The 27668-nt window shown below is 42.3% G+C and overlaps 1 protein-coding gene across 4 annotated transcripts; it reads left to right on the plus strand.

Moving 5' to 3' along the window:
• The first annotated feature begins 365 nt into the window (after window positions 1–365).
• dnajb2 (DnaJ heat shock protein family (Hsp40) member B2) lies at window positions 366–27422 on the plus strand. Of its 4 annotated transcripts, XM_060930194.1 has the most exons (11): window positions 366–641; window positions 7345–7433; window positions 16901–17010; window positions 17103–17156; window positions 17276–17392; window positions 17565–17675; window positions 21115–21232; window positions 21471–21541; window positions 21695–21970; window positions 25347–25419; window positions 26890–26972. In XM_060930194.1, exons 2-10 carry the CDS (start codon window positions 7369–7371, stop codon window positions 25373–25375), a joined length of 951 nt encoding a protein of 316 aa, XP_060786177.1. In that variant the 5' UTR covers window positions 366–641; window positions 7345–7368; the 3' UTR covers window positions 25376–25419; window positions 26890–26972. The 4 variants fall into 4 exon arrangements, with proteins under 4 accessions (XP_060786177.1, XP_060786178.1, XP_060786176.1 ...); XM_060930195.1 differs by lacking the exons at window positions 25347–25419; window positions 26890–26972 and adding an exon at window positions 27156–27422; XM_060930193.1 differs by lacking the exon at window positions 25347–25419 and having other exon boundaries at window positions 26890–27149.
• The last annotated feature ends 246 nt before the right edge of the window (window positions 27423–27668 follow it).

Genomic DNA, 27668 nt, shown 5'->3' on the forward strand with positions numbered 1-27668 from the left:
TCTGGGCTCCTATCTGTAACGGAGTGATTTTACATTCCGTCATTGCCAAAATAATTAGGGATTTTTGTTTAATGAGCTGTTACAAGTATGAATAGCTGATCCTCAGATGAGAATGCCTGTAACATAAAACTTTGCTGGCGCCATTTTTAATTCCGCTTCAGCGAACCAATCAGTGAAGTCCTGTCAAGTGGTCAAGTACTAGCCAATCATAGCTCACGATGAGGCTGTTCAGTATCCAATCATAGTCGAGGAGGCGGGATTTTTTTTTTTTGGACGGGTGAGCTCATTTTTCTTCGTGTGAGTAGGCGGAGTCAGTGACGTGTTAAAAAATACTGGCAGGTCTGTTTTCCCCCCTCAGCTGACAGTGACGCAGCGCGGCTGGAGGAGGGGACGCACGATTCAGAGACAGATATAGAAGCGGGAATAATAACCCGTACGGTCTAGTAAATGACATACAGCGAGCTGGGACGAAGCGGAAATAACGGGCTCGCGTGAGACTTCCGTTACAGCCGTCGGTCTTCGTGAAGGATCCGTGTTTTCCGGCGCGAGCGCATTCCAGCGGTTGCCTGGGCAATATAATTCAGCCTTGTTTGTTTGTTTGTTTGTTTGTCCTCCCTGGTGGACATTTCTAAAAACACAAGGTAAATTGCCTCTCTGGGTTAGTTTTAGGACTAGCGTGGACTCACGGAGTGTGTGTTGGACTCAGGAGTGCATGATGGCGGGCGGGTATTTAAGCAGTGCAGCTGTCAGCGGCCATTATGGCTCAAACTAATTACAAACTTTGAGTGTGACATGAAGCGCACATGGTGCCTGGCTTCCAGTGAGAGCGACACTTTGACAGGCGTCATTCTAGAGAAAACACTGTTGTACTTTCAGACAGACAGACCCACAGTTTCTGTTCGTCCACATAAACAAAAAGAATTAAGTCTTTTCAGTGAACTGTTTTGAATAAACCTACTGTCGAGCCTTTTCAGGGGAAAGGTCTAAAGCAAACTCAGAAAGACCCTAGAAATCGCTGGGTGACGTCACCTGGGGAATTTGCATACTGGCTATTCATCGTGACCAATAGCATATCAAATTGCAAGTAAGGATGCATGAAGAAGGAAGATCAATGTAATTCTCCTATTTTATATTCAACTTTGGTCAAATATCGGTCACATTTTGCGCAATACCAGAAAACTTCAGTTGAAATCAAGCCATTTGAGGCGAATTGGTCCGCCTCTGAAAAAACTTGGCATTTGGATTTCCCGGCAAACGTTGATTTTCGTGACGTCATCTGCGAGACGCCTCCTTCTGAATCCTACGTCAGCGCTGGTTTGTTTATGAGAAAACGACCTGATTGTTTGTTTTCTGCAAATTTCTTCAACGTTATCGCGTAATTATTAAAATGGTTAACAGATGTATTGTAGGAGGGTGTAGCAACACCAATCTTGATGGGATTAGTGCTCATCGTTTTCCAAAAGACCGGACAACGAGAGAGAAATGGGAGCGCTTGGTCTACACAGGCTGTGCACTTAAAGGGCATATTCTGGACCTGTGGTTTTGTTTTTTGTTTTTTTAATATGAAAGAATGTCCCTTTACACACTCATCCAGAAGGGTAATTTTGCACAAGGCCATCTGTCTACAGCAGAAAAAAATAAAATAACAAAACGCATCTGGAAAAATCCCAAGGGAGTCTGGAGCCAGATTCGTAATGTCACCTGCGGAAGCGCCAGCAGGCTGCGAGAGCTTTGCACGGTTTCAGTGCACAGCCTGTGTAGACCAAACGCTCCTATTTCTCTCTCATTGTCCGGTCTTTTGGGAAACGAGGAGTACTAATCCCATCAAGATTGGTGTTGCTACACCCTCCTATGATACATCTGTTAACCATTTTAATAATTATACGAGAACATTGAAGAAATTTGCAGAAAACCACCAGGTTGTTTTCTCATAAACAAACTAGTGCTGACGTAGGATTAAGATGGAGGCGTCTCGCAGATGACATCACGAAAATCAATGTTTGCCGGGAAATCCAAATTGCAAGTTTTTTTTCAGAGGCGGACCAATTCTCCTCAAATGGCTTGATTTCAACTGAATTTTTCTGGTATTGCGCGAGGTAAAAAAAAAAATTGCGCAAAATGTGCCGATATTTGACCGAAGTTGAATATAAAATAGGAGAATTGCATTGATCTTGCTCCTGAATTTACCTGTGATATGCACTTTAAACTTTGGTCAAATATCTAACATTTCTGCATTCTCTGCAATTTTTTTACCTTGCACAATACCAGAAAAATTCAATTGAAAATCAAGCCATTTGCGGCGAATTGGTCCGCCTCTGAAAAAACTTGGCATTTGGATTTTCCGGCAAACGTTGATTTTCGTGACGTCATCTGCGAGACGCCTCCTTCTGAATCCTACGTTGGCGCTAGTTTGTTTGAGAAAACGACCTGATTGTTTTCTGCAAATTTCTTCAACGTTATCGCATAATTATTAAAATGGTTAACAGATGTATCGTAGGAAGGTGTAGCAACACCCATCTTGATGGGATTAGTACTCATCGTTTCCCAAAAGACCGGACAATGAGAGAGAAATGGGAGCGCTTGGTCTACACAGGCTGTGCACTGAAACCGTGCAAAGCTCGTGCAGCCTGCTGGCGCTTCCGCAGATAACGTCACGAATCTGGCTCCAGACTCCCTTGGGATTTTTCCAGACGCGTTTTGTTATTTTATTGTTTTTCTGCTGTAGACAGATGGCCTTGTGCAAAATTACCCTTCTGGATGAGTGTGTAAAGGGACATACTTTTCATATAAAAAAAAAAAATTGGTCCAGAATATGCACTTTAAGGCCCCTGTCACACTTATTCGGAATTAGCAGTAATCAAGCAGAACCAGCCGGAATGAGAGACTTTTCAAAATTCGTGCCACATTCGGGTGGGAATTTCAAAGTGACCAAGATTCTTACAGCTTTGTAAGAATGCCGTTCGATTACTTAGAATGCGCTTTGAACCCGCCTCGAATGATTCTTGCACGTTCCGGGTGTATTAGCTTTCGAATGCAGTTCAAATGTAGTTGGAATACCGAGAATACAGTAAGAATATTAAGAATGCACTTCGAATGCCGTACAAGTGCAGTTCGGTTGCTGCCTGAATACCACCTGAAGTCTTCTCGGAAGGTGTCTCGAATGCTGTACAAAGTCACCTCAAATGCAGTCAGAATGCTCCCGGAATAGCCGCCGAATACGTTTCGAACGTCTAAGAATTCAAAGAGAATGCAGCTCGAATACTTAGAATGTACTTAGAATATCATTCTTCGAATGAAGAATTTTCATTCCGACTGCATTCCGGCTCATTCGAGGCACATTCTGCCAGGATTTGAAGTGGCTTGCCGTTTTGATTTTTCCCTCGAACACGATCAGAATGTTTTGAATGCTGTTGGAATGCCTTAAGAATATTTAGAATGCAGTTAGAATACACTTCAAATGCCGTTTGATATTTCTCCTCTTCAAATGCACCTTGAAAGTTTTGAGCATGAGCAAAACGTTCGGGCCGGCCACAAGAATGGGCCCAAACGTTTGGAATGCACTCAGAATGCAGTCGGTATTTTTAGAATGCACTTCAAATATCCCAGAATGTACGAAGAATTTTCATTCTGACGGCATTCCGGCTCATTCCGCCTCTAGCGTGACTACCCTATTAGAGTTTAACCAGAACAGATAATATAAAATTGGGTACTAATTCCATTCAAATGAAAACAAACGTGCAACAGATGATGTACTTTGATGTGTTTCAATCTTATCACGAGAAGATAAATTTCTCCAAACTCAGATATATATTCTTTTTATTACTATAAACTCCAGTGTGCTTTAGGAATTTATAGCAAAATGTTTTGAAAATAAAAGATACACGATTCATGAAAACACTGATTGGATTCAGGTCAACTTGTCAGATACCGAAGGATTTCGCAATGATTTCAAAATCGACGTCACTATTTTAGAATTAAATTCCTGCAACTCATTTCTATTTCATTTTTACACGTTTTCTTTCTCTTTCAGCTTGTCGCTTTTCTTGTGAAAGATTTCTTCGCCTTTCTCTCGCTCTTTCGCATCTTTTTTCCTTTTCTTCCTCTGTCAACTCTCTTCCCGGTTTTGACTTCATCTTTCTCTTGTTGGTTAACTTGTTCTGACATCTTATTAAAGTTTGTAAAAAATGATTTTGTTGCGCTGTTTGAGTTGTTCTCGGTGGAAAAACCTGATAAATATGAAATTATCTGGAGACAAAAATAAGTTATATAGGCGTGCTTGCAGTTCTAGTTCCCGCCAAAATCAAACAGCCAATCAGAATCGCGAGGGGCACGCATGGACGGACACGCCTGGGATCCCTGTGTGTCCATGAAAAATCAACTCGATGATTTACCACATTTTCTTAAGTATGGCGCTCCGCTCACGCTAATAATTAGCTCCGCTAATAATATTGTTTATTTCTTAAAAGTAGACAGCCTTTTGATTTCATAAAACCGGTGAAATTTAGTTCCGTCTGAAATTTGATTAGTGTGATGTTTATTTCTGTAACATCTTAAAATCCAGACCATTCTGTGACTGGGAAGTTATTTTAATTTGAAGGGATTCCTTAGCAAATAACGTGCATGAAATCGCTCGCTTCGTACAGTCAAGCACAAGCGCATGCACAGGTTTACTTTCTTCTTCTTTTGGGTTTTACGGCAGCTGGCATCCACAGTGTTGCATTATTGCCATCTACAGATTTACCTTGACCGTGCACTGACAGTTGCATCATTCTGTCGTTAAATGAACAGCTGATCACACCGAGGTGTTCGCTGACCGCCGGTATTTATTAGTTTGGTCCTGCGTTTCCTTTCCTTCACAACATATCTTTTCTTCTTGAAGGTTTACTTCTTGTCCGAAATCGCTCACTTGTTCACTACTCCCTACTCACTGTATAGTGAATTACTATATAGTGAGTTCATTGGTAAAATGAAAAAATGCTTTCGGACACTACTCCGTCGTGCTGGTGTTTACGTCATTACTGTCGCACAATTAAAACGTGCCAGATCAGTCCGCTGGTGGGTTTTCAGAATAATAAATACAAATACTGAGCGCATTTCCCACATTAATCAATACAATGTCCTTTGCGTCTGCTGCATCTTTCAGTTCTTTTAAATCAAGGCTGAATACTTTCTTCTTTGCTGCTGTGTTTAATTAAATCAAATTTGAAACTTTTAATTTGATTTTTCAGCACGACTGCAATGCATGATGGGATACATTGCTTTGGTTAGTGACCATCGGTTGTACACTACTTTTCGTGATGCATTGTGGGATACTTTGAGTGCACTATATAGGGTGTAAATAATCCTCACTAAGGTTTCGGACAGCACTACAAATGGCGTCCCCACTATGTAGTGCCCTATATAGTGAGTAGGGAGCGATTTCAGACACAGGATTGGTGTCATTGTCATCTTTTGGGTTTTAGGGCAGCTGGGATCCACCAGTGTTGCATTACTGCCATCTACAGGTTTACCTTGACTGTGCACTGAGTTCCATCATTCTGTAGCCAAACGAACAGCTGATCACACCCAAGTACTCACTTGCCCCTTTTCCACCAAAGCAGTTCCAGGGCTGGTTCGGGGCCAGTGCTTAGTTTGGAACCGGGTTTTCTGTTTCCACTGACAAAGAACTGGCTCTGGGGCCAGAAAAACCGGTTCCAGGCTAGCACCAACTCTCTGCTGGGCCAGAGGAAAGAACCGCTTACGTCAGCGGGGGGGTTGTTAAGACCGACAACAATAACAAGACCGCGAAAGATCGCCATTTTTAAGCAACGAGAAGTAGCAGCTGTACAAACGCGAAGTCATTTATTATTATTATTATTGTTGTTGCTGCTGCTTCTTCTGCGTTGTTTTTGCTTCGATATTCGCGCCAAGGTTTATGCAAACGTAGCGACGTAACTGACGTAAACAGCGACGTAATGATGTATACAACGACGTAACTGACGTATACAGCGATGTAATGACGTGTCTTCTCTTAGCACCGCGAGCGATGGAAAAGCAAACTGGTTCTCGGCTGGCTCGCAAGTTGAACGAGTTGTGAACCAGCACCAGCCCCGAACCAGCCCTGGAACTGATTTGGTGGAAAAGGGGTAACTGACCACCAATATTTATTAGTTTGGTCCTGTGTTTTCCTTTCCTTCACAACACAACATTGTTTCTTCTCGCTTTCTGTTACTGAAGTCGGTCTTCCACGTTTCAGTCGCATCCTCCATTTTCCTTTCCTGTTTCAAAATTGTATCCCACAATGCCTTGCACAAACGGAGAAAGCCCACCACGTGATGCATGATCTAGTATCTTGTATTGCGTCACGGTGAAGCAAGAAATAATAGCGGAGAATTTAGGGCCACATGGCCCTAAATTCATCAATTGTTCTATTTAAAAACAAAAAAAAATCAACAAAACTAATAAAATTAGAAGTCTGCGATTCAAATTCAGTAGCTTTCGCTCCACTAAACAAAAATAATTGGGTGTCGGGAAAATTCTTTATGACCTAAACCTGAAAAATCTGAATGGCTATCTACCTTTTAAAGAAAGAAGTAATCTTTGGTTATGGCACTCTGAACAAAACTTTTACACGTTTACAGGATACTAAACTTCTATCAAGAGTATAGGCAAAAAGAAGCGGTGACTAAAGTAGCCGTGAAAGAAAACATTTACTCACTTTTAGTGCTTATAAAACATAAGATCTCCAAAAAGACAGTTTTTAAAATGAATTTAAAAAAAAAAAAAAACTGCAAGAGGGTGGGACAAACAGTGGTGATCACTGATTGGTTGTTGAGGAATAATGGTTATCAGTGATTTGGTCACAGACAGATGTTACACACCTGCTTTCTAAATTCGTGTAACAGTGGCTGTGATGTGAACTGGAGAGCTGGATAGAGTTCAAGACCGTCACTAGATTTGTCGCAAAGCTCTTGAATTAGTCTCTGAAGGGGCTAAAAAGTTGCTGAATCTAAGTTGGCAACACTGGCTGTGACCTGAGAGCAGCTGGCAGAGACTTTGTATTGCACAGCCATGTCGCTGTAACACTAGATGGGTGCAACATATACACATCACTGCTAAAACAATACTTAAATAAAGCCATTTTGTGTGTCATAACAAATTTCATTATCATTATTCATAACCTAGTGTATCTCAATTCAAATTAAAGCTGTTAAATATGACGGGCATCAATAATACTGTTACTAACTAGCCTTTGGCATGATTTGTGTTCCTGGTCCTACTGAGTAACAATGCTCATTTTGCATGATACAGTTCATTGAGATTGCTTGTGAGTTAATTTTACTTTCCATTTGTCATTTGGTACAGTGGGAGCAGTGAGGACAGGAAGACATGGTGGATTACTATGACATTCTGGGAGTTTCACGCAGTGCCTCTCCAGATGACATCAAAAAAGCGTAAGTATCCACAGACCCAGGAGAACAGGGTGAACAACCATTCACACCTACGGGCAATTCAGAGTAGCCAGTTGACCTAATCCGCATGTCGAAAGTTGGACTTTGCAAAACTAAAACCAGAGTGACCAGAGGAAGCCCACATAGGGAGAACATGCAAACATGGAAAGGCTCTGGTCGGCCACAAGTTTCGCACCCATAACCACCTTGCTGTGAGGTAACAGTGCTAACCACTGACCGTCTCACTGTGTAAGAGTAGTATGTAATTTTAGAGGTGTATTCTGCTTTTGAAGCAAAATGAAAATCACTAAGAAAACATCAAGTTCTTGCATTGCTCCAACCAACCACACTACCAGCTATGTTTGCCTGGTCTGTTCTGGCTGTGGGCAGAGTAAATTTGAAGGTCTGATGCAGTATATCTAAAAAAAAAAAAAACACTGAAACAAACAATTAATAGCAGTATTTATACAAGTTTTAGCCACTAGGCTGTTTTTGCAATTATTCTATCATTCATTCCTCAGTAACTGCTTTGTCCTGGTCAGGGTTGAGATGGATATGGAGTCCATCCTGGCAGGACTACACCTTGGATAGGATCCCAGTCCATCATAGGGCACCATGCACACACACTAACTTGATAATTTGTACCTTGAGGCCAGTGTAGCCAGTAACCCATAACTACGTCATCGCTTGTTTACCACAATGCATTATGGGTGATATCCGGGGTCAGCTCCGCTATATTGTTTATTTTCACCTTTGTTAAACACTGCATTGTTCTGTCTAACCGGTTTTAACCATGCCACCTAAAGTGAATTGCTGTGTGCCTTACTGTGGCTCCACAACAGAGTGCCTAATTTGAGCTTTTATTAGCTGCCACTGGAGAAGAAAGAAATGGGTAAGTTTAATCCACAACAAAAACCTTCAAACTGAATCGAAATGGACAAGTGTTTGTAGCTTACATTTCTCTGGTGGGAAAAAGACGGACTTAAGCTGTGATCCAGTAATATTTCCATGATCTGTGGAACAGCCTTCGGTTATAGATTATAATAATCGACACTGTTCATCTTCTGAAACTAGCAATATTCCAAAGGCCGTAAAATGCAGAAGCATTCTTTGGCCTTTGCCTCTCAACGTACCGAAGCACTCAGCAGCCAAACGAGCCTGTCGGACCGATAAAACTTCCAAACCACGAAGGGTTCTCTTTCGGGTATGTATAATGTTCAGTGTACCTCACTAGCAGCGTTTTATTGAAGAAAATGCATTTATACTGAATATGACACAGCAGATTAGCAGGTTTACAAAGAGGTGTGTGTGTGTGTGTGTGTGTGTGTGTATGTATATAATAATTTTTTTTTTTTTTTTTTTTTTGGGGGGGGGTAATGTTTCCTGATATCAAGTTTTATTCAACTAATCACTCATTACCTCACCTGGGATGGAGTCCACCAGGGGGCGAGGTATTGTTTTTGGTGGGGTTTGTTTTTTTGTTAATGATCTTCTGGGAAAACAGCCAGACCAATCTTCATGAAACTTTTAGGATAGATGGGCATTGGTCTCAAATAGAACCTCCAACATTTTGAGGGTCATCCGGTTCAGGTCACCAAAAAGGTCAAAATTGTTTTTGCTGTGTCTACTGCCTCATATACAGGTGCTAGCTACTACGTCATCTTGCTGTAAGAATGTAAGTGTAGCTATCGTTCACTGGTTGGCATTCATTCGTCTACGAGAGACGATGGTGTAGCATTGTCTTATTTGCACCTTCGCATATGGCTAAACAAGCCAATGCGTGAAAGACAGTCTCTACCGCAATTGCTGCAAGAGTACTGAGATGCTTGGGAAGGCTGGTTTTGTGTCTTCTTCCTTCTGGCGTGTTTTTCAATCAGGTTTGAGCTCCTGTCGTGCTCAGCCCTCTGAGCACCTGCTCGGACAGCAAGGCGCCAAGCAGCATGGTCCTCTGAACACTGCTCCCACGTATTCATGTTGATACCACATGACTTCATGTCCCTCTTACAGGCATCCTTGAAGTGCAGGCGAGGTCGGCCGACCAAACAGCTCCCCTCCGCCAGCTCGCCATACAGTAGGTCTTTGGGGATGCGGCCTGAGTCCATTCTCCTTACGTGCCCAAGCCAGCGGAGGCACCACTCGCCAAGAATGGTGAACATGCTGCTTAAGTTGGCGTGTTCCAGGACCTCTGTATTGGGCACCTTGTCTTGCCAGCTAACGTGCAGAATCTGTCTGAGGCACCTCAGATGGAAGCTGTTGAGCTTTTTCTCGTGTCTGGCATAGGTGGTCCATGCCTCGGTACCATAAAGGAGAACGCTGAGCACGCAGGCTTGGTAGATGTGCAGTTTCGTTTTCACAGTGAAGCTGGAGTTGTTCCAGACTCGTTGATTTAGCCTTGCCATCACTGCAGCTGCTTTAGCAATCCTGCTGTTCACCTCTGCGTCGACAGAGAGCGCGTTGGAAATCATGGACCCAAGGTAAGTGAAATGCTCCACGACTTCTAGGCTGTGCCCATCGATGGTGATGTTAGGTGGGGCTAGTGCACTTTGAGCCAAGACTTTCGTCTTCTTCAGGCTGATGGTCAAACCAAATGCCTTACAAGCGTAAGAGAGGCGACTGACGAGCTGCTGCAAACTGTCTTTGGTGTGTGATACCAAGGCTGCATCATTGGCATAGAGCATCTCTCGGATGAGTACCTTCATGACCTTGGTCTTGGCGCGAAGTCGGGCAGTGTTGAAAAGCTTTCCGTCGGCCCTGGTGTGAATATGCACTCCCTCGCTGCAATCTTGGAAGGCATGTTGGAGAAGCATAGAGAAGATGATTCCAAAAAGTGTTGGTGCAAGGACGCAGCCTTGCTTTACCCCGCTGCTGACTGGGAAGGCCTCAGACATTGCACCGTTAAAGCGAATTGTGCTATGCATGTTCTCGTGGAATGAAGAAACCACTGCAAGGAGTTTTGGAGGACAGTCAATCTTCTGAAGGAGCTTGAAGAGTCCAGTATGACTGACCAGGTCAAAAGCCTTAGTTAGATCTATAAAGGCAATGTACAATGGCATTTGCTGCTCTTGGCACTTCTCCTGCAGCTGATGTAGTGAGAATATCGTGTCTACTGTAGCCCGTCCAGCCCAGAAGCCGCACTGGGACTCTGGATAGACACGCAGGGCCAAGATCTGTAAACGGGACAAGGTGACACGGGAGAAGGCCTTACCAACGATGCTAAGGAGGAAGATGCCTCTATAGTTGTTGCAGTCGCTTCTATCTCCTTTGGACTTATACAAGGTGATAATGCACGCATCTCGCATGTCCTGGGGAATGTGTCCCTGTTCCTAGCAGAGACAGAGGAGATCTTGCAGAGGTTGTAGCAGTGTGGATTTGGTGCACTTTAACGCTTCTGATGGGATGCCATCGCTCCCTGGGGCCTTTCCATTGGCAAGGCAATCAATAGCTTTTCCTAGTTCTTCCTTTGTTGGAGTTGCATCTAGCTCGATCATGACCGGCAGGTCTAGGGTATTTTCGAGAGCCGTGTCAGTAACGACGTTCTGGGTTGCATGCAGATCAAGGTAATGCTCGACCCAGCATTGTAGCTGCTTCCCTTGATCTGCTATGACTTTGCCTGCCTTTGATTTAAGCGGCGCAGATTTGCAGGAGGACGGGCCTGTTGCCTTCTTGATGCCCGCGTACATACCTCTTGCGTCCCCAGTTTCGGCAGCTAACTGTATACTGTTGCACAGATTAAGCCAGTATGTGTTGGCGCAGTGGCGGGCGGTACGCTGAACTTTACTGTTGGCGGCTCTTAGAGCTTCTAATGTGTTCGAACTGGGTGCTGCCTTGTAGGCCAGGAGAGCTTTTCTCTTGGCCTCGATTACAGGTTCAATGATCTCCCAGTGGGTCTCATACCAGTCGGCATTTTTGCGCTCTTTCTTCCCAAAGGTGTCTGGCTGAATTGTACACGACTTCACGGAGGTGAGACCATTTGGCATCGATGACACCCACTTCATCTATTGGTGTTACTTCCGTGAGGGATTCATGCAGCTTGCTGTTGAACTGCTGCATTTTTGCTGGGCTGCCAGCGCAGCAGGTGTTATGTGGGCGACCCAACTTCTTGGAGTGGTGTAGCTTTCTCGGAACTTTGCTGGCCACAAGGGAGTGGTCTGTATCAGTCTGCGCTGTGGTAGCTTCAGGTGAGAAGGACACTAGCAAGGGCTGCACGCCTGGTGATGACTAGATCTAACTGATGTCAGTGGCGGGACCGCGGGTGTCTCCAAGACACTTGGTGTATGTCCTTGCTTTTAAAGAAGGTGTTGGTCACGCATAGGCCATGATAGCAGCACAGCTCCAGTAGGCGCTGGCCATTCTCGTTGATCTTACCCCTTCCATACATGCCGAGGCACATGGGCCAGGCTTCGTGATCAGCACCCACTCTCGCATTGAAATCACCGAGCAGATAGTCCTACTGTGCTAGGGATCTGAGATATAACTACATCTAGGGACTCATAGAACTGGTCTTTTTCCTCGGAGTCTGAGTAGAGGGTTGGGGCGTACGCACTAATAATGACGACCGGGCCTGAAGATGTTGAAAGCCAGAGTTCAAGGATTCTCTCGCTGCCATTTGATGGTGGCTCAATGCAGGGGATCAGCGAGTTCCTAACCGCAAAACCGACACCATGCTGACGGGGGTCCTCTGAGGGCTTTCCTTGCCAGAAGGTGGTGTAGTTTGCCTCCATGATGGTACTGCTACCTGCTAGTCGAGTCTCCTGGAGGCAGGCAATGTCGACATTTAGTCGGGAAAGTTCTCTGTTAATGACCACGATTTTTCGGGCATCGTCAATTTGCTGCAAATTTGCAGAGAGGCCAGGACACATGGTCCTGACATTCCAGCTTGCAAAACGAAGAGCTGGGATCTTCTTTAGTCTTGTGGTGTTCTTGCCAGGTGCAGAATTTACTGGCTCACTTTTTGAGGTTTTACTCTAGCTCCACACACCCGGTGGAGTAAGCAAGCCGTGGCGGGACAGCACCTAACTGGCCGGAGACTGCCCAGCTTGAGGTGGGCGGTAGCTGTCCAATGAGACGCAATGATCTCTCCCACCATCAGAAGTGGTCCCTGGCGCCCATGTCCTTCGCCAAACAGACAGAGCTTATAACCGGTAAACTGCCATCTTCTCGTGTTATGCCAGCATCTTACTGATGATGCTGGAGTGTCCTCTCCAGTTGAGCTACAAAGCCTGGGCAGGCTAGTATGGAGGAGACACTGTTGCCTATGTAGCAGGTCCCCCCCTCTCCACACTGATACTGTAATCCAAAGGAAAGGCAGGAGCCGATACAGTCTGGCAGCGCCAGTGTCGCAGGAGTTGCTGAGAATGTGTGCTGAAGTACAACGACAGACCACCTTCGGAACTCCATTTCCGGATTTATCCTTGAGGTTTACTCCTGAAGCCTTTTCCATAACGGGATACAACCGCAAGGCAGCGGAGGTTTGAAATCGGAGTTTTCCTTCTCCTAGATGGACTGCCATCCAAGGCTATCAAGCTCCATCTACCTGAAGCATCTGGTTTTGAGGCGCCAGAACCCGCCTTTGCCCCTTCTCCTGTCAGTAAAAGCAGTTCCGCCAGGCTTTGAGACTAAGCCACACGAGCAGGCCAGGAGTTGGACTTGGTTGTCAGAGGCTATTTGAGACGCATGCCATATGGGAGCACTTTATTAGGTAGTGGGAGCTTATCCCCACTGCCACCCCCAGCAATGACCACCTTGGAACCAGCTATCGTGCACTGCGCGTACACGTGTTCTGATTAAAATGGCCGTCGAGTGTATACAATTCAATTCGCCATTCGAAATAAATGGACTAGACTAAAGAAATCGCTTTCAGACATGTTTATGCTTATTACAGAAGGAAAGTGCATTCCACTGAGCTCTAGTGCTAGACCATTTCTGGGAAATAAGAGTTTGGGTCATGGCGACAGCGTGTGTATGGTTCGGAGGGTTCAGTTTCAAAAACTAAGAGGTGAGAGTAGAATAATATAAAGTACAGACACCTTGGTATATTTTACTTTTTTTTTTTAATTGTTCATTTTTGTGGCTACCACCTCAGAGTAAATATATTTGCTATATTTACTGTATGGACATGGGATCAGAAAACAACTTTATTTATAAGCAGTAGTCACATGTACCCATAGGGTACCTATTTTTTTCCACAATATCTTCCTTCATATTCATCATAAGTGCTACTGGGCGAGGTTTGTTTTGCCTGGCAACACTTGTTTTTATAAATGTTTTGATGCTGTTCATCTGGGCCCAGGATCACGAAGCAACTTAAGTCAAAAGTTGATTTTTCATAATGGTTTCCCTTACTGCATCTGTAACTTTCATTGTGCTGGATTAAGATTAAGTACAAGGCTAAGATTTCATTAGAACAGAGCTTCTTAGAAAATGGTAAGGAATAACTGAAGATTAAAAGAAACAAATTTAGACTCAAGTCTAAGATTGCTTCATGCATGTAGTCCGGGGGGGCTTTTATTTATTTATTTATTTATTTATATATTTTTAATTATAAAAAACCTTCTTACCTTCTCACCAAGCTTGATTTGGATTCCGATTTTCCTGCTGTAAACCCTTGACATATTATCCACCTCTCTTAAATCACCAATTTCATTGTGTTCCACGACAGAGCATGGCAAAATCGCTCCTCTCACATCGTTCTCACGTAAAATTAATCTGACATCCGCTATATCGCTCAGCTGCCGACCCCGGCGATCCCCCATAATGCATTGCAGTAAACAAGTGATGACGTAGTTATGGTTGGGGGCTATTCACCTACTGCCATGGTTTTGGGGAGTTGGGAAGAAACTGGAGATCATGGATGCAACCCACATGGAAATACAAAACTCCATTGACGACAACCAGGGACCCTGGAACTGTGAGGTGCCAATGCTGCCTGTTGCATCAACAAATAATCTTGTCATAGACACACTTTTAAGCATTACAAACTTCTTTAGCAAGAAAATGTTCATGTCCACACGTGTACAGTCTGCTTTGCTCATACCAGTGTGGAGCAGGTTGGATCTTGGCCTAGTTGGGCTAGATTCATAGACACTTGCAAAACTAAAGTCTCAGAAGGTTTGCTTATTTTCCATGGATTACAGTGCCTTGTAAAAGTATTCACCCCACTTGGTGTTTGTCCTATTTTGTCAGATTACAGGCTGGAATTAAAATTGATTTTTGGGGGGTTAGCAACGATTTGCACAACATGCCTAAAACTTTAGAGGTGCACATTTTATTTATTTTTTTTATTGTGAGACAAACAATAACTAAAATGAAAAAACAGAAATCTGGAGTGTGTAAGTATTTCCCCCCCCACACACATCAATACTTTGTAGAGCCAGCTTTTGCTGCAATTACAGCTGTAAGTCTCTTGGGGTATGTCTCGATTAGCTTAGCACATGTAGCCACTGGAATTTTTGCCCATTCCTCAAGGCAAAACTGCTCCAACTCCAAGTTAGATGGGTTGTGTTGGTGTACAGCAATCTTCAAGTTATGCCACAGATTCTCAATTGGATTGAGCTCTGGGCTTTGATTAGGCCATTCCAAGATATTTAAATGTTTCCCTTTAAACCACTCCAGTGTAGCTTTAGCAGTATGTTTAGGGTTATTGTCCTGCTAGACTGTGAACCTTCCTCCCAGTCTCAAACCTCTGGCCGACTCAAACAGGTTTTCCTCCAGAATTGCCCTGTATTTAGTGTCATCCATCTTTCCTTCAGTCCTGACCAGCTTTCCTGTCCCTGCAGATGAAAAACATCCCCACAGCATGATACCACCACCATGCTTCACTGTAGGAATGGTGTTCTCAGGGTTTGCGCCACACATGGCATTTCCCATGATGGCCAGAAAGTTCAATTTTAGTCTCATTTAACCAGAGAATCCTATTCCATGTGTTTGGGGAGTCTGCCACATGCTGTTGGACAAACTCCAAACGGGATTATTTTATTTATTTATTTTTAAAATAAAAGCAATGGCTTTCTTCTGGCCACTGTTCCATAAAGCCCCGTTCTGTGGAGTGTATGGCCTAAAGTGGTCCTATGGTCAGATCCTCTCTTCTCTACTGTGGATCTTTGCAGCTCCCTCAGCGTTATTGTTGGTGTCTTTGTTGCATCTCTGATTAATGCCCTCCTTGCCTGGTCTGTGAGTTTTGGTGGGCAGCCTTCTCTTGTCAGGTTTGTAGTGGTGACATATATTCTTTCTATTTTGCTATAATGGATTTAATGGTGCTCCCTGGGATATTCAAAGTTTGGAATATTTATGACCCAACCCTGATCTATACTTCTCCACAACTTTTGTCTCTCACCTGTTTGGAGGCTCCTTGGTTTTCATGTTGCTTGCTTAGTAGTGTTGCAGAGTCGGGGTCCTTCCAGAACAGGTTGATTTATACAGACATCATGTGACACTTAGATTGCACACAGGTGGATCTTAATCATCTAATTATGTGACTTATGAAGTGAATTGGTTGGACCAGCTCTTATGTAGGGGTTTCATATGAAGGGGATGCATACTCCAGATTTCAGGGTTTTTTTTTTCATCTGTTTGTCACAATAAAACAACAATTTTCACTTTTAAAGTTGTAGGCATGTTGTGTAAATCAAATGGTGCTAACTTTCCAAAAATCCATTTTAATTCCAGCTTGTAGTGCAACAAAACAGGACAAACACCAAGGGGATGAATACTTTTGCAAGACACTGTATATTTCTAACCAAATGCAAATATTCCTGACCTACATAAGTGTTAATTCTAACAATGTGCTGATGGCTGTTTTTCACAGCACAGCTACACGGTGAGCATGACTAAGCACATTTGTCTTTAAATTTCATGACCCAGCACAATAGACAATGCTCAGTTTTGACCACTATCAGGCATCTCTGCCCTCTTCGTGCTCGAATAGAGTGCACTATTTAATTACTGTTCTGTTTGTCAGGATTTTGATGACCAGTATTAATGAGTTACATATTACATGAATGGGTAATCTGCGAGGGCGGCACGGTGGTGTAGGGGTTAGCACTGTCGCCTCACAGCAAGAAGGTCCTGGGTTTGAGCCCAGCAGCCAGTGAGGGCCTTTCTGTGTGGAGTTTGCATGTTCTCCCCGTGTCTGCGTGGGTTTCCTCCGGGTGCTCCGGTTTCCCCCACAGTCCAAAGACATGCAGGTTAGGCTAATTGGTGGCTCTAAATTGTAGGTGTGCGTGTGAATGGTTGTTTGTGTCTGTGTCAGCCCTGCGATGACCTGGCACCTTGCCCAGGGTGTACCCCGCCTCTCACCCATAGTCAGCTGGGATAGGCTCCAGCTTGCCTGCGACCCTGTTGGACAGGATAAGCGGCTACAGATAATGGATGGACGGTAATCTGAGAACAGACCAGTCCTCAAAAAGTTTTATGTGCCAAAAATGCATTGCTAGAAAGTAAGTGTGTGTGTGTGTGTGTGTGTGTGTGTGTAGATACAGGAAGCAGGCTTTGCGGTGGCACCCAGACAAGAATCCAGACAACAAGGAGGAGGCAGAGAGAAAATTCAAGGAAATTGCAGAGGCCTATGAAGTCCTGTCGGACAGTGAGTCTGTTTAAGCTGCAGCTTGTACATCATAATTATTTGATTAATTAATTCTTTTCTTTAAGATTGATGCGATATTTCACATTTCTTAGGAAGCAAACGAGAAGCATATGATGCTTATGGCAAAAGTGGCATGCCAAGCTCAGGTGAGAGACTTTTTTTTTTTTTTTTTTACCCATACATTCTTTAATTTATATATATAAAAAAAGAATGTATGGGTTTTTAAACCCCCCCACCCCACCCCCCAATCTCTTATTTTTCAAAGGCTCTGGCGCTGGCTCTTTTCCTGATGACTTCCCAGGATTCACCTTCACATTCCGCAGCCCAGATGAGGTGTTTCGGGAGTTCTTTGGAGGCCAGGATCCGTTTGCTGACTTCTTTGGTTAGTCTGAGAGTCTCGGTGCTTTAGCTGCAGGTTTATTGACTACTGCTGTGGGGGGTTTTTTCTTTTGTTTTTTAAAAACATTTATAAAACATCCTACAACTCATCACATTCTTTGTTCTGTTGTTCCTACTGTCCCATTCTGGGCTGTGTATTTTATTTTTTTAAATAGATGATTTCTCATTTGGGGGTATGCATGGTGGGACGCGCAACGCTTTTCATGGACACCATGGCCCATCCAGACTTGGGACCAGCCGCTTCTTCTCCTTTCCTTCAGCAGATGGTTGGTATTCATTCTGTCGCACATGCTCACATAGATGTTTTTAATGATTTAGACAGCTTATGTTAAGCATATACAGAATAGACTTGAATAGAATATATTTTTTTTTAATCCACATTCACTGGATATGAGCAATCGCACACTCCGATTAGCTACTCTATGACTAGACTCCTATACCGTCCGTAGAGAGAAACAAAATGGCGGAGTGTTTTGTTGAACCAACCGAGGATGAAAGAAAAACTACTTGAAAACAAAACCCCAAAAAATAAAGCAAGCAACAAAATATGGAATTAAAGTATTTGATGGTAATGTAACTTGATTTTTTAGTTGTTATTATTATTATTATTATTATTATTATTATGATAGCATTTTTCACAAATTGCTCCGGTCATTTCGCCATTCTTCATCTTTAAGCGTTAAATTTGTTAAATTTTTTTTTAAGACTGGTTCAAAAGCTCAAAAGTTTGAAAATTACATAACTGAAATGTCCAAGGAAGAATTAAATAAATGCCTAAAGCTATTCTATACCTTGACATGACAGCAAAATGGCATTTTCTACAAAAAAAAAAAACACCCACTAAAGTCAAATCATGCAGCCATTGATAGGTTTTAACGAAGTTCGCCTAAGCGGAAATTATTTTGTCAGACGTTTATATAAAGTTTTTATTTATCGAATTTGCAAAAAAAAAATGCTCTGTTTCTCAATATCCAGTGAATGTGGATAGAATAACAGTTATTCTACTCAATCTTGCTGTACATGGCTTATAGCTAACTTGGGGCTACGTGCCTCATTGTCTATCAGCTCATGTCTGACTTGATTTTGTGGAATAATTGAGAGTTATATTAAATAATGTTTCTTTCTTAAATAATGGACCATGCTGGATGCAAGAAATAAGATAAACGAACTGTTTTGGGTTTATGTGCATGCAAAATAGTAATGCACATGAATATGGCAAGCTTCATATTTTGCTAATAAATAATCACAATCAACAAATTGTAGCTATCTGTCCTAGTCCAAGTCTAACTAGAAGCAAATCTAATATACAACCCCGATTCCAAAAAAGTTGGGACAAAGTACAAATTGTAAATAAAAACGGAATGCAATAATTTACAAATCTCAAAAACTGATATTGTATTCACAATAGAACATAGACAACATATCATATGTCGAAAGGGAGACATTTTGAAATTTCATGCCAAATATTGGCTCATTTGAAATTTCATGACAGCAACACATCTCAAAGTTGGGACAGGGGCAATAAGAGGCTGGAAAAGTTAAAGGTACAAAAAAGGAACAGTTGGAGGACCAAATTGCAACTCATTAGGTCAATTGGCAATAGGTCATTAACATGACTGGGTATAAAAAGAGCATCTTGGAGTGGCAGCGGCTCTCAGAAGTAAAGATGGGAAGAGGATCACCAATCCCCCTAATTCTGCGCCGACAAATAGTGGAGCGATATCAGAAAGGAGTTCGACAGTGTAAAATTGCAAAGAGTTTGAACATATCATCTACAGTGCATAATATCATCAAAAGATCCAGAGAATCTGGAAGAATCTCTGTGCGTAAGGGTCAAGGCTGGAAAACCATACTGGGTGCCCGTGGTCTTCGGGCCCTTAGACGGCACTGCATCACAGACAGGCATGCTTCTGTATTGGAAATCACAAAATGGGCTCAGGAATATTTCCAGAGAACATTATCTGTGAACACAATTCACCGTGCCATCCGCCGTTGCCAGCTAAAACTTTATAGTTCAAAGAAGAAGCCATATCTAAATGCGATCCAGAAGTGCAGACGTCTTTTCTGGGCCAAGGCTCATTTAAAATGGACCGTGGCAAAGTGGAAAACTGTTCTGTGGTCAGACAAATCAGAATTTGAAGTTCTTTATGGAAATAGGGATGCCGTGTCATTCGGACTAAAGAGGAGAAGGACGACCCAAGTTGTTATCGGCACTCAGTTCAGAAGCCTGCATCTCTGATGGTATGGGGTTGCATTAGTGTGTGTGGCATGGGCAGCTTACACATCTGGAAAGACACCATCAATGCTGAAAGGTATATCCAGGTTCTAGAGCAACATATGCTCCCATCCAGACGACGTCTCTTTCAGGGAAGACCTTGCATTTTCCAACATGACAATGCTAAACCACATACTGCATCAATTACAGCATCATGGCTGCGTAGAAGAAGGGTCCGGGTACTGAACTGGCCAGCCTGCAGTCCAGATCTTTCACCCATAGAAAACATTTGGTGCATCATAAAATGGAAGATACGACAAAAAAGACCTAAGACAGTTGAGCAACTAGAATCCTACATTAGACAAGACTGGATTAACATTCCTATCCCTAAACTTGAGCAACTTGTCTCCTCAGTCCCCAGACGTTTACAGACTGTTGTAAAGAGAAAAGGGGATGTCTCACAGTGGGAAACATGGCCTTGTCCCAACTTTTTTGAGATGTGGTGTTGTCATGAAATTTAAACTCCCCTAATTTTTCTCTTTAAATGATACATTTTCTCAGTTTAAACATTTGATATGTCATCTATGTTCTATTCTGAATAAAATATGGAATTTTGAAACTTCCACATCATTGCATTCCGTTTTTATTTACAATTTGTACTTTGTCCCAACTTTTTTGGAATCGGGGTTGTAGTTATTCGTTTAATACTTTTGCTTTGCGGCTATGCCGATAGAACTACTTAAGCGTCTGTGTCTGCAACAGGTAGATAAGCTTTTGGTTAATTTAAATTTTAATTGTGGTACATTTCTGTGACTTTTTTTTTTTAAATGACATTTTAAGTGTCACACATCAACATTCTGTAAACATGCATAAAAAATTGACAATTTGATAGAAATAAGGGCGGCACGGTGGTGTAGTGGTTAGCGCTGTCGCCTCACAGCAAGAAGGTCCGGGTTCGAGCCCCGTGGCCGGCGAGGGCCTTTCTGTGCAGAGTTTGCATGTTCTCCCCGTGTCCGCGTGGGTTTCCTCCGGGTGCTCCGGTTTCCCCCACAGTCCAAAGACATGCAGGTTAGGTTAACTGGTGACTCTCTAAATTGACCGTAGGTGTGAATGTGAGTGTGAATGGTTGTCTGTGTCTATGTGTCAGCCCTGTGATGACCTGGCGACTTGTCCAGGGTGTACCCCGCCTCTCGCCCGTAGTCAGCTGGGATAGGCTCCAGCTTGCCTGCGACCCTGTAGAACAGGATAAAGCAGCTAGAGATGATATGATTAGAAATAAAATTTCCCACAAACCATTGTGTGCATGTTCACAACTCACTTTTGGGTAGTGACCCTCCAGTTGATGATCACTGATGTAGGTCGTGTGTCATTTCTAATTAATTTCATGCATACTCTCTTGTTTATGAAGTTAACACTATCGTAATTAAGTAGAGGATTGGGTGTATGTATATAATGTAATTTATTTTTGTTTTTTCCCTTTCCTTATGCAGTTGACTTCACCACCTTCTCTTCTTCCTCACTGGGTGGCTTTGGGACCGGAGGTGGGAATTTTAAGTCCGTGTCCACTTCCACAAGGATTGTCAATGGGAAACGTACCACAACAAAAAAGTCAGTTTAATTCTGTATGCATCATCTAACATTGTCATTATCAGTTGGTTGTTGTTCTTCATTAGTAAGATAATGATACGTAAAGTCAGGCTTAGGGGCTTTATGCCGAAGAAATGTTTTTACTGGAATGTAAAGATTTGTTTGCGCACTCATGCACAAGAGATCAATAAAGTGGAAATCACTTTCTTCTTCCATGAAAAGCACAGCTGGGGATCTTTTTAAATACTTGTCTTTACAGGATCCGAGAGAACGGGCAGGAGAGAACAGAGATTGAGGAGGATGGGGTTTTGAAGTCTGTCCTAATTAATGGTAACTTTTTACACTCCGTTCATTAATCAGCCTGTATAATCCTGACTTCTATTCATTTGGTTTAAATCTGGCCAAGTCAAGAAGACCTTGCCACTGTAACAGATTAGTACGTGTGTGTATCACTGAGTCTAATCCAGCGGTGTGTGTCTTCAGGTGTAGAAGATGAGATGGCTCTAGCTCTGGAACTCAGCCGCAGGGAGAAGTCTAGCCAGCCTCAGCGGACAGAACAGTATCGGCTCCCCGCCAACACCGCCCACTCTAATCTGGCCAATCGCAGCACTCGGCGCTCCTTCAGCTCCACTCCGTTCTTCAATTGTCCCAGTGACGACGACGAGGAGGACGAAGACCTGCAGATGGCACTGGCGTACAGCCTGTCTGAGATGGAGGCCCAGCAGCGGGCAGCCGCCTCCACCCAGGACATGATCTCAGGTGCCAGGGGAGGGCGGGGCAAGCAGCGGAAAGGGAGGGATGCTTATCATAAGCCCAGATCAGTACATGAATCGGTACAAATCACCTGTTCATCTCCAGAGGAGAAAGGAACAGGGGGATTAGAAAGGAGCGTCAGCCCAGAGGGGGTGCTTTTGGAGGATAGGAAGGGAGAAGAACGAGTTGCCAATGGTACCGCTGTGATGAAAAGCAAGAAGAAGTGTCAGTGTGTGGTGTGTTAAGTACGAGTTAGAAGTAATCCTGAGTCATAGAACCGAGGGAGGACGCGCTGTTCAACGTTGCTGCATGATGTTCTCAGTAACCCTGTTTATGGCTGCTGTCTTGATCTTAACCCTATCTGAAGTTTTCTGTAGCGTGTTGAGAGATTTTTGCCTGTTTGTCACGGAGTATAAGCCACGGTGTTAAGACGACTGTTTTTGGTTAGGTTTTTTTTTTTGAGTGTAAACACCAGGACTTGTGCTGATTTATCACAGCGAGGATAGTTCAGCTGACTCATGGGCTTTATTTGAAGATGTTAATACTTCAGAAACGGCACAGTGTCCTGAAGCAGTGTAATAACACATCTATACACTAAGTATTTGTTTCATACTAAGTTGTTTGGTTTATAATTCGTTTGGGTTGTTTACTGTTGGCTTATTTTGACTTCTATAATACTGAACACTCACACGATGCTGAACAATGAAGTTGACTTAAAGGAACAGTCCACCGTACTTCCATAATGAAATATGCTCTTATCTGAATTGAGACGAGCTGCTCCGTACCTGTCCGAGCTTTGCACGACTTCCCAGTCAGTCAGACGCAGTCAGACGCGCTGTCACTCCTGTTAGCAATGTAGCTAGGCTCAGTATGGCCAATGGTATTTTTTGGGGCTGTAGTTAGATGCGACCAAACTCTCTTCCACGTTTTTCCTGTTTACATGGGTTTATATGACCAGTGATATGAAACAAGTTCAGTGACACAAATTGAAACGTGGCGATTTTCTATGCTATGGAAAGTCCGCACTATAATGACAGGCGTACTAACACCTTCTGCGCGCTTCGGCAGCGCATTGATCTCTGAGCTCCGTATCAGTGCGCTGCCGAAGTGCGCAGAAGGTGTTAGTACGCCTGTCGTTATAGTGCGGACTTTCCATAGCATACAAAATCGCTACGTTTCAATTTGTGTAACTGAACTTGTTTCATATCACTGGTCATATAAACCTATGTAAACAGGAAAAACGCAGAAGAGTTTGGTCGCATCTAACTACAGCCCCAAAAAATACCATTGGCCATGCTGAGCCTAGCTACATTGCTAACAGGAGTGACAGCGCGTCTGACTGACTGGGAGGTCGCGCAAAGCTCGGAGAGGTACGGAGCAGCTCGTCTCAATTCAGATAAGAGCATATTTCATTATGGAAGTACGGTGGACTGTTCCTTTAAGGTACTGATTTACGTGTTATCCAGACTATGAACAAAAAGGCGACTGGCGTCATTTATCGGACGTTTAAACGGCAGTTCTATTTACATCTGCCACACTATGTCTACTAAAAGGAGGGTTAGCTGAAGATGTGGTGTTCCAGCTTTTTTTTTTTTTCTTCCTTTCTACTACAGCACTGTTCAGAGTTCTTTTCAAGTGATGGTGTTGAATGTGGAGAGGTAATGTCTCAAAATGACGCTACTATGAATGAATGTATACTCGGCAGAGTGCAAAAACAGAATTTAAGCTGCTTCAGCTCCGTCTAAAGATGGTTGTGCTGTAATGGTGTGCCACCTACACTTCATGTTATTCATCATAAAGATGCAATAAATCACCCCCTCTTGGACTCGAACTACAATCAAACACAGGAAAATAAACAGCACTTAATTCATCAGTTTATGGTGAAGTGTGGAAACGGGGATCTTGTTAATGAATGAATGTAGTGGGTGGATATCAGAATGAATCATATGTTGATGTTCAGTGCCTTGAGAGTGTTATATTTGATGTGCCAATTATTCTCAGTGTTGCCAAATGTGGTAGATATGTCCTGCTGTCACCTGCTTTTCCGTTTTTAATTACATAAATGGTCAGCAGATATAAAGTGTTTTGTTGTGCCAGCAAGGTTTTTACGCAGTTGTTAGATCAAGGGAATATCAGTTCTTTAATATGCAACAGAAGGAGAACATAACTGCTTTTTGACCTACAGAATATTGCCATGTTAAGTAAGTGTGTGAAAGAGAGAGAGAGGATTTCCTTTTTTTTTAATAAATGAGTTTTATTGATTTTGGATATTATCTGTCTTGAAATGGAAAGAAAGTATTGAGAGTTCTGGTATTGATAAATATATAATATTTGCATTTTATTTTTACACGTGCATTAATCATTCTTGACTTACCTGGATTTGTCAGCACTATGAGAGAACAATAAACCTCAGAGCACAAATTTTATAGTTTCTTACACAATCTTTTCTAATAATGTTTTACAGCCGTGAATGAGACTTTCTCTTGCGTTTTCTCATGCATTAAAGTTTGGTTACTGTGCGAATTGTGTGCAACAATCACATCTAATGTCCTTTGATTGCGACTTTAAAGTGCCATTCCACCATTGGATGTATTCTTTGGCATAAAATACAATATATTTTGACAACATATATAAATGGTATCACTAGATATAGAAATCTTTTAGCTTCAAAATGATAAACAATTTTTTGACGACAAGTATATTAATTTTGCGACCAAAGTCACCTACCCTTTTAATTTCCGTGCGTGATGTCATCGGCAGGTTCCCCTTCTTGTGTACCACATGACGTGTGACGTGGCACATATTATCAGCAATGGCGGATAGAACGCGATAAAAATAATACCAATAAATCTAGCTAACTGAAAGATTAACTCAATTTTTCGCAATTTTTTTGGCCCCCATATACGAGGAGAAATGACTCTCTCACTTTGGGGGTTTCCTGGTCTAAAAATAGACCGACACATGGTACACAAGAAGGGGAACCTGCCGATGACATCACGTTTCACTACCGTTCGGAAATTAAAAGGGTAGGTGACTTTGGTTGCAAAATTAATATACTTGTCGTTGTCAAATTGTTTGATATATCATTTTGAAGCTAAAAGATTTCTCTGTCTAGTCATGTCATAAAATATATTGTATTTTATGCCAAAGAATACATCCAATGGTGGAATGGCACTTTAAGCTTAATTTGTTTATTTCTTCAGACTAAAACAGATTACTCTTCTAGTATTTTACCACCAACCCCTTTGTCTGTTTGTCATGCATTTTCCTGTCCTAATTAGTCATGCTTTTTATATGCATTTTACTTGCATCTTCATATATTTTGCGATTTGGTGTGGGTTTTTTATTTTTTAAATCTGACTCCCTCTCCCTGCTGTTACAGAGTCTGACTTCCAGGCCTTCACGGGCTGAGTGGTCACCATGTCCCCCACCCCACCCCCCAATGTCCCCCTGAGGTAAAGAGTAGTTTAGCAGAAATACTGAGCCTTGTATATTTTTATTTTATTAAATTAGATATTTATCTCAGAAAGGGTGGGCTGCCCTCTCCCCCCCCCCCCCCCCCCCAACACTGCAATTAATTTATCATTTTTATATTTGATGGTAGACTTGATTTAGGAGTATTTTAAATTACAATTTGTAATTGGATTAAACCAGAATGAGCTTCACTAGGTTGAGGGTTGCCCAATCCTTCAGTAACATTACATTTAGAGGATGTTTAGAGCATAGTACAGCTTTAGAGCATAAGGGAAGTGTTAAAGGAGAACTGAAGTCATTTTTAAACTTGCTTTATTTCTTAATTATTCAATTATGTTTTCGGTCGTAGTAACCTTATATCATGACTCATGTTGGCAACTAATTGCAGTTAAATATTATACTTATCGGCCTATTCGGTTTTTAGCAATGTTGAATGTAGTTCGTTTGGTCCACAGCAGGCATCGCTTATCCGTGCAATCTTCACGAGACTTGTGCGAGACTTTGAAACGTGAAGTGTCGGCCAGGTGTCAGTGCTGCCATTTTGAAAACTGTTTTCCAAATGAAGTATTGCACAAAAACAAGTTTAAATGACGATTACGGCCTACTTTTTTTTCAAACTTTCCTGATTTGATTGCTATCAAAACAAGCAAAACTTCCGACTTGATATCAGCATTCGAAAAAGGGTGCTTTTTTTTTTTTTTTTTGCAGTTGCGCTGAAAGAAATCAAATTAAAAGTCTGAAATTTGATTTAATAAAAGGCAGTGGCAAAGAAGAAAGTATTCAACCTTGGTTTAAAAAAACCTGAAAGATGCAGGTACTTTTTATTAATGTGGGAAATGCGCTCAGTATAATATGGACTTATCACAAAAATACATGCATGTATTTTGAAAACCAACCAGCCGCCTGATCTGGCACGTTTTAATTGTGCGACAGTAATGACAAATACCAGCATGACGGACTAGTGTCTGAAAGAGTTTTTTCATTTTACCAACGAGCTCACTATGTAGTCGTCCTATATAGTAATTCCCTATGTAGGGAGTGATTTTTGGGCAGAGGTTGGTGACTTTAATTTCCGCTGTACGTTTTACTTCCGTCCTACGATGTCTCGCACAGGTCTCAACGAATCTCGTTTACGGCCATTGCTTTGACATATGGACTGATATATATTACAGAGCATCTTTCAAACACTCATAACTTGCTATAGCAGTGACAAAATAGCGATCAGAAATGCATTCCTATATTTAATAAAATGAGAAGGAGAATTTTGATATTTAAAAAAAAAATTTGCCTTCAGTTCCCTTTTAAATTTTACTCACATGTCTGTCTGTACTCACTCTAACCATTTGCTAGTCTTGGTGTGGTGTGGTATGGTATGCAGTAGAGAATTAAACATATATAAGTCTGTCTCAGTGACAGCACTAATGCCTCATCCGTCCGTGTGCCCTAAACAGGTGATGAGCTCCTACGTGCTCTACGTCCCCTCTGGCTCTCCTGCTGCTCACTCTTTTCAAAGTTTTATTTGGAAAAATACAACAGTTCAAACAGATCAGTATATTGCTGTGTGTGCGCCCAAATCTCTAAACAGAAACTGGACATTTATTTAACAGTATGTTTGTGAATCTTGTCAAAGCTCATTTGTGGAATGTTATGTCTTACAGGGAAAGTTACTGGTTAGCATTGAGTCATGTCCTCTGTTGTGAATGTATGACACTTTTAGAGCACAAATCTGAAAGATGAAGAAGAAACATCTCTTGGATGGGCTTGTGCACGTGTGCGCAAGTTCACGCTTACCTGGAAGTGAATCCTAGAAACCTGTGATTGAAGCAAAACTGGACAGAACTGACATAAAAGGGCATGTGTGCCCTGGATATGTACTACTGTGCATTCAGACTAAAATAACACAAACCCTTGCTGCTTAAATACAGAAGAAATAAAAGAGGATGGTGTACTGCTATAGAGAAAAATAATGATGACTGGATGTTTGCTACCCTAAAGTTGAATATTTTCTATAACCACATGTCCTGAAGTGTGTTGTTTTTTTTTTTTCATCTTTTACCATATCAATTTGCCAGCAATTACATTTTTAATGTATTAATTTATGACACTTTGAACTCATCTTTTTGCAGCTACGTCATCAGTCAGTTCCTGTTATAGGTGTTTCCTGACCAGCCTCTCTTTATATACCTCATGAAATTTAATTTAAATTAAAAAAAAAAAAATCTGGAGCTTG

Source organism: Neoarius graeffei, chromosome 9, assembly GCF_027579695.1.
Source record: "Neoarius graeffei isolate fNeoGra1 chromosome 9, fNeoGra1.pri, whole genome shotgun sequence".
Taxonomy (NCBI): Eukaryota; Metazoa; Chordata; class Actinopteri; order Siluriformes; family Ariidae; genus Neoarius; species Neoarius graeffei.